Consider the following 17,287-nt stretch of genomic DNA (forward strand, 5'->3'; position numbering starts at 1 on the left):
CCCACTCCCATATTTAACCACTAATACAGTTTGAGTGTTGTAGCAATCCAAAAGAGCTTTCTAAACATCCACATGTAGATCTACAGTGATCATCTGAGCAACAAGTGAAATTGGTTTGAACATAGCTATTCCTCTCCTGCTGGAAGAACATCACTAAGAAGCCTTGCACAGACATGGCTGAAACTTGCAGACCAGCTGGCTGCCTAATGTCTTAGTCCTGAGCCAACTTCTTCTCCCAGAACCTATTTTCTAAGGGATGAAACAGATGCACCACAGCTGGACCACCACCTCTGAGTTGTTCTCAAACCACTGGATTCTGATTATGTTTACAGCAACACATCTGCAGTCATTAATCCAAATACTATATTTCCATTAAAACACATATTTGAATATTTGTCAAACTTCTTTTCAATTATGTATATTTGGCTGTACCTTTCCTCTCATGCCTGTGACAGGAAGCTCAGAAGGACTGGGACTGTGCTCTTCAGGCTGCAAGAGCCTGGCTATCTAAGAAATAGATAAGCTAGCCCAGAAATCCCAGCGCTGGGCCCTTGGCAGTGCAATGAGCTTGTTACTGCTGCTATTCATTTGTGCACTGAGGCCACCACTCACTGTGGTGCCTTGGGCGTGTTTCTGACAAGGTCCACCTCAAGGTAGGGCTGTAAGGCAGTCAAGAACTCAGCTGGGGACTGGCTGTGGGCTGATACATAATTCACGTTACTGAACACCATTCCTGGAGAGGAAACCTCTAATGGTACGACTTTGACTTTTTTCCAAGGGTAAAACTCACTTGACAACAGTCAGCGCTCACTGTATAGGTACAATCCTATTTCCACTATCACATTTGATGTAAGAGGTGGTAGAATTGAGAAGGTCTAGTATTGTATAACTGTATAACTGTTAATAAATACTACTTGGACTAATTCACATCGTGCCTTGGAACCTAGTGTTGGTGGGAAAATTGCTTATGGCTTCAGATAGCATAATTTTTGTTAACACCACAAATCAAATACAGTTAAATTACATTCTCATGGGCACTATCTGACTGCTAGGCTTGCTGCAAGCCTTTTTTTTCCTGCAAGGCAATGAATCTCTGATGCTGACAATTTGCTCAAAAGCGTCCCTTCTTTGCAAATGCAGGAAATATTTCTGAATTACTTTTAGGGTTATGCTATTTCACATTCAAAATCTTGGCCAAATGTATTTGCTTTGAGCTCTGTTTTTCTATTTCTGTAATATTATGAAAACACTAACATAGTTAAAAAAATAAAACCAAAACAGGAATGATAAATACTTACCACTTGGCTTATATCATATCCCCAAGGAAGAAAAAGAACTCCTGTGTTATATTTCTCCCAGTGTGAACACATAAAGTTAAACAAGACAATGCTTAAATATATATACATTGTATATACAGAAACTCCAGTCTTCCCATTGTCACAGGAACAGACAGAAAAAAAAGAAAGTACAAAAATGGAGGTAGCCCAGCTATCCAGCCCATGGTCAAATAATTCTCCCAGAGGAGTACTGGACTGAGTCCTTCGAGCATGTTTCCCATCTATGGAGTCTAGAAGGATTGGGAAATGAAAAGAAATAAAGAATTAGAGCACAACAAAAGGAGTAACTTTCTTCACATACACTTCTCTACTGCCATATGTAACATATGGGAAAAATACACTGACATGACAGCAAACTGAAGCACAACAGTCCCTTCAATACCAACATGTTAAGACTGCTTATATAATATTTGATTCAGTTATCAAGGAATTTTTCTGTCGTTACCTCAGCTCTTAAACTAAATGCCACCTTCCTTACAAGCTTTAAAAAGACGTTAATAATTACCTGTCCCCAGTCCTCTTTAACCACTTTTATGTCAGTCCCTGCAATCACTTTCTCAAAGAAAGTGCTGAAAAATGTCCATAGGGCTTCTCACCTGTCCATTGGTGTTGTGGACCCTCTCGACACTTCAGACCGCTTGTGGGGTAGATTCACTAAGGCTTTTAGGTTGCCTGATGTTGAATGCCTCAATGACGAACAGTTACATGGCAGACCCAAGGAGCAAATTTCACAAAATTTATTTGTGTGTGTGCCTACATGAGGTATTTTAAAGAGTCCTTCAGCTGAAATGTTAGGATACAAGAGCCAGCAGTGTGCTCAGGTGGCCAAGAAGGCCAACAGCATCCTGGCCTGTATCAGAAATAGTGCGGCCAGCAGGAGCAGGGGAGTGATCATTCCCCTGTATTCAGCACTGGTGAGGCCGCACCTCGAGTACTGTGTTCAGTTTTGGGCCCCTCACTACAGGAAAGACATTGAGGTGCTGGAGCGTGTCCAGAGAAGAGCAACAAAGCTGGTGAAGGGTCTAGAGAGCAAGTCTCATGAGGAGCGGCTGAGGGAACTGGGGTTGTTTAGCCTGGAGAAAAGGAGGCTGAGGGGAGACCTTATCGCTCTCTACAACTCCCTGAAAGGAGGTTGGAGTGAGGTGGGTGTCAGTCTCTTCTCCCAAGTAACAAGTGACAGCACGAGAGGAAACGTCAAACTGTGCCAGGGGAGGCTTAGATTGGACATTAGGAAAAATTTCTTCACTGAAAGGGTTGTCAAGCACTGGAACAGGCTGTCCAGGGAAGTGGTTGAGTCACCACCCTTGGAGGTATTTAAGACATGTAGATGTGGTGCTTAGGGACATGGTTTAGTGGTGGACTTGGCAGTGTTAGGCTTATGGTTGGACTCGATGATCTTAAGGGTCTTTTCTAACCTAAGTGATTCTATGATTCTACGATTCTAAGAATACCTTACTGTTAAGGTGAGGTATGTGTTGATAACTTTTAATATTTAAGTGCTTGAAAGATGCCCAAATACTGTACTGGATCTCACTCTGAGGATGCCTTTGGACAATATGGTTTGAGTCGAGGTGAGAGTTCACTGCTATTGAACAAGGGAGGACCTGCAGCCTGCTCAGCTGGTGGAAAGACAGTGAACATTAGGTTTTCTTCTGGGTAACTGAACAGAATTGGCACTGTGAATGGTACAAAAAGCAAAGGAGATGGCACAAGGGAGGGACAGTGAATGCAGGGAGAAGGAGGAGGAAGGGAGTCTAGTAGCTGTAACCTTTCTTAGTTTATTGTCAAACCATACCCTTAGTCTCTTCTCTGAGACTGTGCTGGTGCAAAATGGAAATATTTCCTTCTTAAAGTTAAGCGTAAATACGCAGGACGAACCTCTTAGGAAAAAGTAGACAGAACAAACATTACAGATTACTTATTGTTATCCTGAATCTCAAAATAACATGGAGAATTTTCTTCTTTTTAATGTTACCTGGAAGGTACTATAGCTAACAATTATTAGCTATTGATAGCATTAGTAACCCAAAACTGACTAGAGATACAACGCAGCAGAGTGAGACCAAAGACTCCACAGCTGCTATACATCATATGCTACTTACTTCTCCAGATTATTTGGCAGTACTCTGAGTTTTGTTTAATGTAAATATACTTCAGGGATCTAAACCAGGAAAACATGGGATTTCATTTTGTACAGATTTTAGACTATCTCCCTATTGTAATACCTAAACAGCTGTGAGATATCCTCTGCTCAAATACAAATCACTTGAGACATTTCTCACAACTCTAAAAATTAAAGATCTCATAGAGGATTTCAATTATGGCTTGCCCCCTTCTAGAGCCACATTCTCTCTCTGTTAACATTACCATTGAATTGTCCACATCTTACTGAAATGTGCAGAAAGAAAACTGTATAAGTTTGAGGTTAGTTGAATACTGTTGCTATAAATTTAGAAATTCTTTAGTCTGTTAAAGGATGCTCCTGAAACTTAACTAGCAAATAGGTATGCAAACATTCCTTAACAGTTTATGGTCTTTTATATTTCAAGAACATCTATCCCAAATCAGAGAGGATTCTGTCGTAGAGGTAATACCTTTTAAAAATGAGAATGATGGAAGATTTGTCTGTTCATAAATTATTTTAGGGTGTCACAAAAAAATATTCACATTAGATACTAAAATATGTACACCACAGTGAAAGAGTGGTTTTCATTTTGCAGGAACCTTTAGTTTTACTAAAAAGAGTTAGGCTTATAATGATGTCATGAAATACAGTACGTCTAATTATAATGGGCATGGAGAAAAATACAGGAATTGTATAACATATATGTAAAATTCAATTTTCACAAATCTTTACCCACATTTTCCATGTGGTTTCACTAACTTTTTAAGAGAGTGAAAATATTTTCTGGTTTAGGTTTCAGTTTTAAATCATTCATGCCAACAAAGGTGTATGTTCAATAGTGGACATACACTGTCCCACACTTCATTGCTTTAGAATGCTTATGCTATGATTTTGTCTCATAATCGTTCATAAATCTTCAGTTTTTTTAAAGTTTAGATAACTTTTAAATAGTGGAATTCAAAATAACAGCAAAGAGCACTCCATTTTATGGAAAGGGAAAAGATACCAAACCACCTTAACAAAGGGAAAAAAAAAAAGAGCAGCATGCTAGGGAATTTGGAGAGAGTAACTGTGTCATTAAAAAGAAGCTGAGAGAGATTAAAGCTGCATATTTGGTTAGTTATTATGGCTCTTTGCAGTCTTCCAAAGGGAAAACTTTGGCCATGCAGAATTAAATCTGAGACTAAATATTTCATGAAGTGGCTTGGACAGCAGACATAAAAATCTACATATACATCAGTTCATTATAGCTTTGACTGTCAACATCATATTCCTTGTCTTCCAAGTATTAGGAACTATAGGCCTCACTGGCAAATAACATCTACATTAAGAATCTCAGAAGCTGAATTTCCAATGAGCTTTCTAGGGTGTCATACACTAACAGCTCCAATATGTAATTCCTGTTTATGAAACAATAGCCATTTCATTAAATTCCATACAATTACATAAAGAATGGTTTTCACAAAAGAAACTGTTGCTTCTGCTAATGATTATAGAGAGCTGTTAGGGAAATCTGACTGGTAGTCAGCTTCAAGGGACGGTTGTCCCAGTGATTTTTATGGTACAAATACAAAGAAATTCTGGACAGAATAATTTTGGCACAAATTCGCCACTTGAATAGAAATGTCAAGGCACTTACAATGCAGAGGGAGATGTCTGCACAAGAGGACATCCTCAGGTTAATCAAGATGGCTCTACATCCATGGGTCTGATACCAAAAGTGGCCAGCATCTCTGTACAACACCTCAGTGTACATCTAGAACACATTTATATCTAGCCGGGTATCTTAAGTATGGCACACAAATGTATGGCTACACTCTGCAATGCAGGGCCTTATAAGAACTGGCTCCAAAGAGAGGGTACATTTACACAGCACAGTGCAGTCCATATAAATATACTACTGTGTGTCCCCCCCCAAATTAACTCTGTTGCACCACGTTGTGGAAAGACTAGTTTGGAATGAGTTAGCTTTGGAAGAGCAAGCAAAAAAGCCATGCTAATGTGGATCTCACTCCCAGATATGCATCAGTTCAGGTCTATGTCTTCACACCACTGCACAGCAAGGTGCAATGTACCTAAAAATACAGTCATGGTATGATATAAAAAGTAAAAATAGAATACAAAACTGAAACTGAAGTATAGGTGTTATGGGAGAAAAACAGCAACAGGAAAGAAAAAAAATAATACTTCATCTCCATAAGAAGCTCAGGCCTGTCACCACATTCATACCATCTCTCCTGACACATGCCATAAGCACTGAAGTGCCTAAGAGTTTAAAACACAATGCTACACTCATTTTCCTTTTTCTCGGCTTTGCCCTTTATTCTCCCTGTCTTTGAAAGCAACCTCTGCTAATGCTGGTGTCAGGGAGCTTTTCAGAATGTCATCACTGGGGGCCAAAGATTTTTACGAAACCCACCAGCACTGACTGCTGCTACGTAATGATTTCCATTGTTTCTCTAAAACAATTTGAACTTTCAAGAGGGATAGAGCTACAGTCACAGAACCTCTAATTTATAATAAAAATGCTGTTATTTGGGGTTTTTTAAGTCTTATGAATGTTTTTGGTGGTTTTTTTTTTTAATCTCAGAGAACTGTTTTAGAGAGACATCAATAATTTATCCATGATGCCTCTTCATCTCAGTATCAGCACTAGAGAACGAGTAGATAAAACTATATGAAGACATTAGACATGTAAATAATTTCATTGTACTTTACCTAAAGCGTAAGCACAGAAGGTGGTAAAAGCACTGAACAGCCACACCCAGGTGGGAACAAGTCCAGGACTGGTACCTAAAATAAATCGGGTAGTGAGTCAGTGTAACAGTGGTTAACATCAAAGAAATCCACCGAGATATGCATATACGTATGAACAAGCTGCCACTGATTAGCCCACTACACCAAACAGATTGAAATAGTTCTTTTTGATCTTAAGTCATCAGTGAGCTCTATCAAAGAAGCAGTGAGCAGGCTTGAAGTGCTTACACCATAAAGGAGAGAAGACAAAGTAGAGTTTTTCTGGTCTTGAAATGACTCTAGTATTGCACAAAATAATGATAGTTACTAGGCAAAAATTTTCGTAGGTCATAGGGAGACTATCCATCTACAAATCAGTTAATGTTTGTGTAATACCTAAAGACAAAAAAATGTAGTTTTCAAGCACGATCATTATTATTAGTGCCAACATGGGGTTAGTGTAGCACTTTTATCATACGTATCTGAACAGGAAATTTTTGTCTTTAGGCTAGGGCAGATATTAGCACCCTTTTTTCTTTTTTCCTTGAAAAAAAGGAGTAGAAAGCTGAATTGGACAGAACCCAGAGTTCTGTTATTGCTCTGCTGATAGCAATAACACACGGTTATTGTTGCTTTTTTAAAGCAATTAAGCCTTTTTCCAAAGAGCATTCTATTTAACTTAAACATAATCCAATAAGGACTACACCAGCACTAAACAACTGTACATGCAAAGCCCTCTCAGGTTTCTGGCACTCGGCACTGAACACAAGGAATACTTGGACTCAGAGGTGTGTCCTTGCCGAACAGGGAGAGGCCAGTACCTAAAGCAGTGCCCTGACCACCTTTCTCTCGATGCCTCATCTTGCCACTCTGAAAGAAAAGATGGCAATTCCTGACTCCTAGCTGCAAATTTTCAAACTGTAGAATGAAAACCAGCTGTCCAGGAAATTAAGTCTTTTATTTCTGATCCGAGGTATGGGATTGATATATGATACTCAAAAGGCTCATTAGGTTGCATGAACGTTTTCAATCAATTGAGAAATGATGGGCACTGCTCTCGTGTGAAATCGAGAAGAGGCTTGCAAACTACACATCGAGGTTTCAACTTTAACAGACTTAATCAGCATTTCAAATGTTTTTGAGTTCAATGTGTATCTACTGGGAATGTGTCAAGATAAAATTATCCCATTGAAAGATCTGTGCTGGATGCTCTTTTATTACAGAACTTAGTAAATATCAGCTGCTTTGATAAAAAAACAAGTGTTTAAGGATGAGGCCAGATAACTACATAATATGCTGGTCCTGAAAACTTAATGCTCACACAGGATTATTTTTTAACCAAAACTGCTAACAAGTATCCCTGCCTCTAGAATTGTTGTGATAAATGTACAAACAGCTCACGCCAAAGGGTACCTCCTGAACCTAGCCACAGGCATAAGAAATTACAGGCAGCAAAAAAACTCAAATGTAATTGTTTCAGGAAATAAAAGTGTTAAGTCTTCACCAAATTGTCTAGTTTAAAGAAAAACAAAGATTTTTTTTATGTTAATCACCTGGGAGATGCTTACTACTTTCTGTAGGCTCCAACGGCTGGTCTGAGAAGCCCAGAACTGAAGCTGCCCTGCGCTCAGGCGCAACCACCTCCAAAAAGCTTTTGACTTGGTCTGCTGTGAGGAGCAAATATGGACTTGGACTTTGAAAGTCATAATTTCAAGAGACATTTATTGAGAAACTATTTCTTCTTTGTCTACAAGCAGTCTTGAAGGGGGGGGTAATGAAAGGGAAATTAACTTATTTAGGCATCGATTTAGGTATTAGGAAATGTGAAACCAATGAAAATTGTATGAAGAACATTAGGGTGGGTTTTGGCTGTGTATTTAAACACTGGAATACACTTTAAATAAAATGAGATATCATCAGAGACTTCAAGCAGCACATGCCAAAACCCATATTTAGGGATGAAATTAAATAAGATTTAAGATAAAATGATGTAAATTTATAAAGCCATGCGTGAGGTCAGATCCTCCTATATGCACATGGAACCTCATCAAGGGAATTAGTGCAAGATTCGAGTATCTCATACCTCCCTGTATCATTCAGAGTTATGACATAAGCAGTTCACTAATTCTGAAAAATTACAGCATGAGGATATTTACCTGAGGCAGTGTAGTCCCAGTCATAAAAAGATATTAAAAAATAATTAACTAAAATCATGACAAATCCAGAGAATGTTAACAGGTTGGGAGCAATCCACAAAGGCACTATCTGTTAAAAAAGAAAGAAAAAAATCTAAGAAAAATTATATTTCAAATTGTAAGTCCTATTTTAATTAAATAAATTTAAACTTTGTATTTTTTATCAGGAAAGGAGAAGACTGTATATGACATCAGCAACGTCCAGATTTGTGCATATTTTCCCATTTTCAAAATAAAATACAACTTTCATTTCTGAAATTTATTTTCAAATGTAATACTTTTGCCTGATCTTTGTGACTGCAGTAAAAATGTCATTTAAAAATGTTGTATTTCCTATGTTATACATTATCCTTATTTTCCCAGCCACCAAGGAAAGCTTCTCGCAATTGTGTGTATCAACTGAAAGAAGACTGCAGCACCCCAGTGTGGTAATTCAGCATCCATATGGCAGGTTTTTTTAAGCATTCTATTCCCATGCTATAACAAGGAACTTTCCTCTTCTAAAACATGTCAATAAGTTCCAACTCAAAATGTCAACAAAATCAGACACTGAGTGCATTACACTTTTAGATTCAGAAGATCTCCCTGTTACAAGCAGCTCCCTACTTCTCTAGACAGTAACTTTCTGCAGGGTCTCCCTCTTTAGTCATAAATTATAAACACTCCATTAATTCATTTTACTTTGTAGAGTGCTGAAAAGGACTCTGTGTCTTCACCTAAGCCTTTAATTCTTTGTCCCATTAACTGTTTTCAGCTATTCATTCCCTGCGGCTTTAAGGTATTCCTTACACTGCGACAGGGATCCATCCTTTTTGGTAATACTCTTCCCAAGTAACGCAGTTTCTCCACAATATTTTCAGAAATAGCATACACAGCTTTCTACATGATTTTTAGACAGAACATATTTGCAGAAATACTAAGTATCAACCACTAGCATCAGTCAAATACAGTATCAATATATTCAAAATATAAAAATATTGGAGGTTTATAATCAAATTCTTTGGAGTGTCTAAGGACTGAAAATGTACATAAAGTACTTTGACGCTATAAAATATTACAAAACAATATTAAAGAAAAAGAAGTTAAATAGTTTCAGATACTAATAATAGTTTTGAAATAAAATGTTTTGTTAATTTCTTTGGACTAGCTAGATGGACAGATGAATACATATTAATTTATATACATCTTTAAATTTCCTCTATCCTATTACTACATGAAAAATTTGCATATGAAATTTGAATGCTTGGACTGATTAATTATCCTGACTAGATCCTCTTTTTCTACTATAGAACAATTAATAATATTCAGGAGAAATTGTGCAACTGATGTTGTACAGTGTAAACATTCAAAAATCAGATGAAAATTCCTGAATATTTTTCAGTTATATTTCTTAGATGTTTTCTTTAATAACAATGGGAAAAAAAATAAATCTGATAGTTGCTTTCCTTATGACCAGGATTTTAACACTAATTTTAAAATACTATATGTCAGCTCCTACAGTATTTAAAATACATCACAGAATGCACACAGCTACAATAAAATTTTTTAACGTATCTACCATTCTGAGTCTTCAAAAGCCCAATTCTAAATCCCTAAGAACAAGTGACAGCAAATGCTCCCTGAAGCTCCTTTAGAAGAATGTCTACAGAGGAACCCCTCACTGCATGGTCCCCTCTTCTTACGTTGACGGCATGCTCAGCATGCAGCAACAGTGGCACTTCTCCTAATTTTGCTACCTGGGGATGCAGAAACCTTGTAAGACGGAGGCTTGGTATGAATTGCCTGCTGTGGAATTCATCTGATGTCTATGACCTTACATGAAATAAGGACAGACGCTGAAGAAATTCTAGATTGGTCTCTTTTAATCTAAAACATAGATCAAAATAGTGCGTTAAGACAACCTGTGGATGAACAATTTACATGGCTACACAGATGCCATCCAATGTATTGTTTTAAAATGACTGATTTCTCCCATATGATTCATAGTAATTGTTGACTATTAAATAAAGTGGGGCGCTGTAAATGTCTGCTTTCTAATTAGGCTCATCATTCTAAATAGTCACAATGTCATTAAGTTATTACAGGAAATAATTTATGCTTACACAGTGCAAACATGAAGACATTCTTTTTACCCACTTTCTTGCTAACATCATGTATTTTAAGAAGAAAACCATCTTGCAATCCCTTTGGCTAGTAGACACACTATGAAAAACAGTTACAGGAGACCTATCCTCAGGAAAACAGCCTCTCCTGCAGTTAAACCCCTAAGCATACTCCTTTGATCCTTACCGAACCTAATCTCTCTAGGTATTTGGAAAGTATTCCAGCTGAAAAATCCCTTTTATTATATTTAATGCCCCTTATTCTTTTGGTTGGCATTACACTACCATCATCCTATTTCACAATTCAAAAACTACAGGGTGTTAAAGATTAACTGCTTACACATATTGGAAAAATACAGCCTGAATTTACTAGTATCCTATAGAAGGATACATCGCAATCTTTATTATCTAATTAACAGACAGTAGAAGTCTAATACATCAATGCGCTATGTGATTAATAAAACTGGAGGTGCCACTGGGGAGAATCATGTCTGCTCTCTGGCAAAACCATTGCATGCTTGAACCTTTTAAAAAACTTTCAGTTCCACAAAATACTAACAGATTTCTGTTATAATGGGTCTACAGCCATTCATGCTAAAAGCCTTAACAAAAAGAGTAAATGTTTTAATATATCGACTGTCTATTTGGATAATAAATGGTAGAGTACACATATTTATATAAAGCTTACACATATTTACATAAAGCTCTGCTCAAACTTGAAATATGCCTTAACTAAGTCACTTGAGACCACTAAAATTCTACTCATGCCCAATTCTAGTGATAAAATCAAAGTTCATAAGGCAACAGAGGGGAGGTTAATTGACTTCAGTGAAGCTGGCACACACCTGTGTATCCCAGTGGGATTTTCTCCTTTTCCTGTCATTGTCCTGCACAAATGTGATTTCTCATGAATAAAAATAGAGCAGGAATGTTCAGTTCGTGTAGTAGCTAAGTAATACTTTCCATTATCTGTCAGAGAGCACATGATTGTGCTTTATTATAACATACAAATCTTAATTAAAGGCAAAAAGATAGAGCATTGAATTAAAGACAAAATACCTATAGTTGCATATTCAGAATAGTTTTAAATAACATGGAGAGAAAGTTAATCATTACTCTCTAGTTTCATATAGGTGTTACTACAGTTTCATACAACATGGAAAAGCTGCCACAGACAGGAGTATCTCAGAGTACTTCAAGCCCAGTATGGAATCCAGGCATGAAATATTACCCTTCACTTTCTGCTTTAGCACCAGATTCAAAACATTTCTGAAGCACATAAGCCAAAAATCACACTCAAACTGACACAGGCACACGATACAGTACATAAGAAAGATGTCCTTGGAAGAGGAAAGATAGGAAGGTAATGCTCAGGATTTCCAGGCGAATTTCTAACTTAAATGCACGAATTCTTTCTTTCCTAGCATCCCCACCACAGGTAAATGAGCTGGGTTATCACAAAATCTTTTCAGTTCTTACGTATGTCAACATCCCAGGTCATAAATTCCCATATCTTCTCTAATATCAGGGTCTTCTTAATTTCTTGTAACATAGGAAATACATCTTACAATGAATGATAATGTCTCATAACATAGGAAACACATCTTCCAAAGAATTCTGTGTTACGGAATACAGAGAAACTTGTGTTGCAATTAGAACTAAACTGACATATGAAAGGCCAGACCCAAATCCCAAGCCTCTGTTCTCATAGATTTATTTTTTTTTTTTTTTTTTTTTGCTTGGCTCTGCTTGACTTCTCTAGAATCTGGTAAAAATAGTCCCTGTGGAATATTTATTTTCACCAGATTAGAAACTAAAAGATAATTGATTCATATCTGCAAATGGATGTATTAGGATGTCTGAATGGGGAGAAATTACTTCTCCCACTCATTAAAAAGCACACTTGTACTGCCCAATTTTGAATTAATATATTAGATGCAATGTTTCTTCTGCTTAAAAAATTATCCCAGCTTTACTATATCTCCATATTGCAGTGCACTTTTATTTAAATAGAAATATGATGATATATTGTAAAATGTAAATTCAATATTATATTCTATATCACAGAATATTATAGTCTAGAGCATGCTCATAGCCCAGTTGTAATATGCTCACACCAGATACAAGCTACAAAAAATCAATGACGAGTAAACGCATTCAAAGCTTCTCCTTCTAAAAATAAGACTTGATCACATTTATTATGATACCACTGTTTTACTTACACTTCAAGAGAAAAAAAGTAATTTTTGGTGAACAGATGAGCAGAATTTTCTTGGACTGAGTTTAGGACAACAGTTATTGCCACACCTGGTTTCAGTATCAACCCAGGAACAAAACCATTCTAGCAACTTCCGTTCCTACTAATATTTTACAAACAGTTAAATATTGGCCAAGAAGTTTGGTGCTCCCCTAGTTCTCACTTTTATCTCTAGGAGCAACCAAGATGACTGTACTGCAACCTTCATTACATACTGCTTTCCCCTCTGCAGCTGTGCATTCCCGGCTCCTCTGCAGGACTCTGATTTGACCTGGCAGTATCTTTTAACATTAGAATGACTATTTCTACAAAACCTGAGAGCAATATCATTTCCCTTTAAATCCTTGTGACACATCACTGAGAATTATCCTGCAACGTGCTTGCAGCAGAAGGCAAAGCAGAACATTCATTGCTGTATCTATCTTCAGTGTTCAAACCAAAGCAAATGCCAAAGTACAGACAGCACCCACTCTGGTCTTTGGTTCTGTACTCAGATCTCCCAGCTTTTGAAAGAGGTTTTCAGTCCTGTGCTCTGGTTTGGGTTCTCCTCCAGCAAGAAGTGAACAAAGTCATGCTCACCTAAAATTTGAGGTTTAAAAAAATCTAAAGAGGTCACATTTTTTATAGTATCTATCACCCTATGCTACATGGGGACAGTCAAGAATGTTCCTTTTCTTCTGGGAAAACCCTGCAACCATTAGAAGAACGTATGTCCAAAGGAAGTTTTTCGCTGATAATACACTCCCTTCAATCTGATAGCAGACGAATACCCATGGATCTCCTAAACCAAAGTGCAAGTGCACAGTAAAGCTTCTGCTCATCGACCATGCCGGACTCCAGAGCGCTGGGGGGGCTTTTCTACCTCATTGTTTTCCTCAATATTATGATGGGAATGAAAACAGAGTCTCTGAACTGAATTATTGAATTCAGTTTGACATCTTTGAATTGCTTAAGTTAGGTCATATAAACACTTCCATGAAATTACACTGAGGCTATGAATGAGAGATTATGATTTTCCTGCTATATCAAGCATAAGCAATACCTGAATTACAGATCCCAAAGATGGCAAATCCAACAGCACCCTAACCACATACACCCTTTTTTGTTTGTATAAAGGTTTGTTTTCAAGTCTGCTCCAATCTAAAGATTTCCTCTAAAGAGGCAGATGCAGAAGTCATTGCTTGCTTGCAGATCAATAAAGTTCATGTCTATTTGAGATACAGCCTTTTTTTTGCCCACAACAGCAAAACTAATTGTGAGCAGCTTTATTTTTAAAAACTGCAGATGATAATGCATTCGAGAGATGCCATCTTCCAATTGTTACGGTGATCATGGTAACCGCTCTCATTTTCAGCTTCTTAGAGAAATGCCTAGCTCCGTTGAGCAAGCACCCTTGGGAGAAAATGAGACAGCACTTGCATAAAATCATGTGCACAGCACAGAGATAAAGCCATGCTGCTGTTAGGCAGCATATGCTGCACAAAAATAATTTGTACTAAGTAAACCCTTCAATGTCAGCAAAGCAGTTTAATGAAAGATGTAATAATGAAAGATGTAAAAAAGAAACAGATGCCTTCTGTATAGCAATCAGAAAAAAACCACCACCTTGTTTTTCTAAAAAAACCCACCACAAAATCCAAACATACTCATCTTAAATATAGCTATATATCCTGTAACGTTTTTCTCTTATACAGATGTCTTAATTTCAGCTTTATTAATCAATATGTATTTTTAAATTAAAATACATGCTGTATTTAAAACAAATTCTTACATTATCATGTGATATCTCTATTAATAAAATTCTTACCTTAATAATTTTGTTCCAGATGGGCTGCATAATATACACCGATAAAGGATTTGTATCCACAGCACTGTACTGTGAGGAAAAAAAGCAAACATGTTAAACAAAGCACTGACAAAGCATATTTTTCCATCACTGTATATCCTTCAGCATCTAAGAACAATCACTCTGAGTGTGACTGGTATAAATTTATTTTACTCTGATGACCATTCATACAGTTTAAATTTAATTTAAAAGCACTGGCCTGGTTTACAATTACCTTGTTAGCAGCTCTATGTACGAATACAAAGGTTTAGGCTGGTGAAATGGCAAAAAAAATGTTCCATAGTCACATTTTACTTTTAAATTCTTATTACTTTTACAAGTTATCCTATAAGACTCTGCATTTCTACCATATTTTGGATTTAATACCTTTTTTTTGCACTACCAATAACGCATAGTCTGAGCAGCAGTCCATTGCTAGTATGTGGAATAGATAGTGTCTATGGAATATGGTCATAAGTGGAATATTATCTCGCAGAGATACACAGCTTTTGATATAGTAACACAGTTGCATTTGCACTATGCTAATTAATGTAAGGCAATGTTATTATAAAAATAAGCTAAAGAGAAGCTCTAAAATAGCACAGTTCACTACCACAATGAAATTTCCCTATTGGACAGACTTATAAAAAAATTATGTGTTTTAGAAATTCCAATAAGTACATACCTGCATCTTTTGCAAACAAAATATTTCAGAAATCCGAGCCTGCCCTGAACTGATGTTGTCAACTTTCTCCTCAGAGGACAGCATAAAGTTTTATCCTGCCTTGAGATTGCAGAACACAGAACAATCTGCAGAAGAACGATCTTAACTGATAATACCACTCACAACTATGTTCTTGAGCCCTGACGGGTCCACGGTGGAAGAAGAAGTCAGTCATCATTGGGATGGTACACATAATTATTGCAGAAATATTTGGACTTTGAAGGTGCATATATGGCTTATGTTGTTAGCATGATGCATATGAGTCACACAAAGATTCAGATATATCTATATACAGCATTGTCCAAACATCGTGTGTGGGCAATGGGAATAAGATAGGGATGTGTGAGACCACAATTTGTCGAAGATGTTCACATGCAGAAGAGGTCATGACAGAGAGGCTTTCCTTTCACCTAACTTCAGCTAACAGCTAGTTGTTCTCTCTATAATTTATCGACCTCTCTTAGCCATCTGAGATTGCACTCTGGAAGTACCTGTTTCAAGACATTAATTATCAAAGGAGCCTAGATACTTGTCTTAAACTTAGGCACCTTTTAGGTGACTGAAGTCTGGCAAGATTAATCTCAGTTTCAGTATCCCCATTCACCAAGCTTTTACACACACGCTTAACCTGCACACATCTGAGCTAAGAGCTTTCTACTGGACAAGTGCAAGCAGGACAAAAGATTAATGCAGCATGCCTCAGGTTTTGAATGCACAGTCTATGACTTTTCATCTAATCTTTCTGAGGAAATCAGGCTACAGAGAGCTTAAGAACTCTTCCACACATTTCCTTTCTCTATCTGCCTACAAAGGATATGTTTTAATTACTTTCTGGACAAAACAAAGCATTTGCTTAGTTATTTTGTAGTTTGTGGTTAAGTTTTAATCACAGATAATAAATGTAGCATACTTGTAAAATTATTATAACACAACTACATGTCGTGAATACATAGTGGCAAATATCCAAGAGATCACCTATCAGCTACTGGTCAGACTGGGCAGACTAACGTTCCACAGGGAATAAAATGTACAGTTTAGTGAAGTGTACATCACTGATTTTTTTTCTAAATATATTGAAAGTGTCACTTAAGTGCATCATTTTTCTCTGCTTCTGCCACCCATATTATTTAAAACATGAGACAATTCTGCCATCAACAGCTTTTCTGCCAGAATATTTATTAGAATTCTTAAATACATTACCTCAGAAAAAAATGAATTTGCAGGTAAAACTAAAGTTTTCACTATTCTGTACATATTTGCGGCTCCAGATGCTTTATTTTATACTGTATCTTTCAAACATTGATTATTACAACTGATCGATCTTTTGATGGTCAAGCTTGCATGCGAACTAACCCAGTCTGAACAGTCCGTGGGCTTTGCTTACATTTATGCCAAAAATAACAATAATACCAAGCCATACGATACCTCTGCCAATCGAATAGTCAGCTAGTACTTAATTCTCATGAGAACTATGGAAATCCTCTGAAAATGAAGAAAATTCAAAGTATCCATTAGCACTATTGAGGTGCCAGGTAATCAGGAATCTGCCCAAAGTTTCTCTGTAGCTATTGTCCATTTCCTTACCCCAACTGGTATTCAAAGACTATGTGAGGTACATGATAATTTGCTGACCAGCAAATTCAGTGAATTCAACCATACCTGGACAACAATGCGCAAAGCTCATAATATGTGACCTTCACTCCTGCTCCTGCTTTGGCTTTCTCCTTCTCCCCTCTACCCCAAGCCTTCAAAATCATGAATAAAATCACAAAATCCTAGTTAAATAACAACAGTAAAATGAGGCTTTCTACCCAAAGTACTCACTGGGTGTCCAGAACTATTACTTGCTCCCAGGAGAAAAAGGAAAAACAATCTCATTTCTTTAAAATTATTTTCTTAAATAGAAAATATAAGAGATTATATAGGAATTATAGAATTTCTGTATTTTCTTAAATGGAAAATATAAGAGATTATGTAGTTTTCCAA

The 17,287-nt window shown here is 37.0% G+C and overlaps 1 protein-coding gene across 1 annotated transcript in view; it reads right to left on the minus strand.

Annotated features, from left to right (window-relative positions):
• LOC104310551 (ethanolaminephosphotransferase 1) overlaps nucleotides 1-17,287 on the minus strand; it is a 62,864-nt gene that overhangs the window by 28,270 nt on the left and 17,307 nt on the right. The window contains exons 2-5 of the mRNA XM_069779303.1: nucleotides 14,560-14,628; nucleotides 8,355-8,463; nucleotides 6,181-6,255; nucleotides 1,299-1,567 (exon numbers count right to left, since the gene is read on the minus strand). Of these exons, the coding sequence (XP_069635404.1) occupies nucleotides 1,299-1,567; nucleotides 6,181-6,255; nucleotides 8,355-8,463; nucleotides 14,560-14,628 (522 nt within the window). The remainder of the gene's footprint in view (nucleotides 1-1,298; nucleotides 1,568-6,180; nucleotides 6,256-8,354; nucleotides 8,464-14,559; nucleotides 14,629-17,287) is intronic.

Source organism: Haliaeetus albicilla, chromosome 3, assembly GCF_947461875.1.
Source record: "Haliaeetus albicilla chromosome 3, bHalAlb1.1, whole genome shotgun sequence".
Lineage (NCBI taxonomy): Eukaryota > Metazoa > Chordata > Aves > Accipitriformes > Accipitridae > Haliaeetus > Haliaeetus albicilla.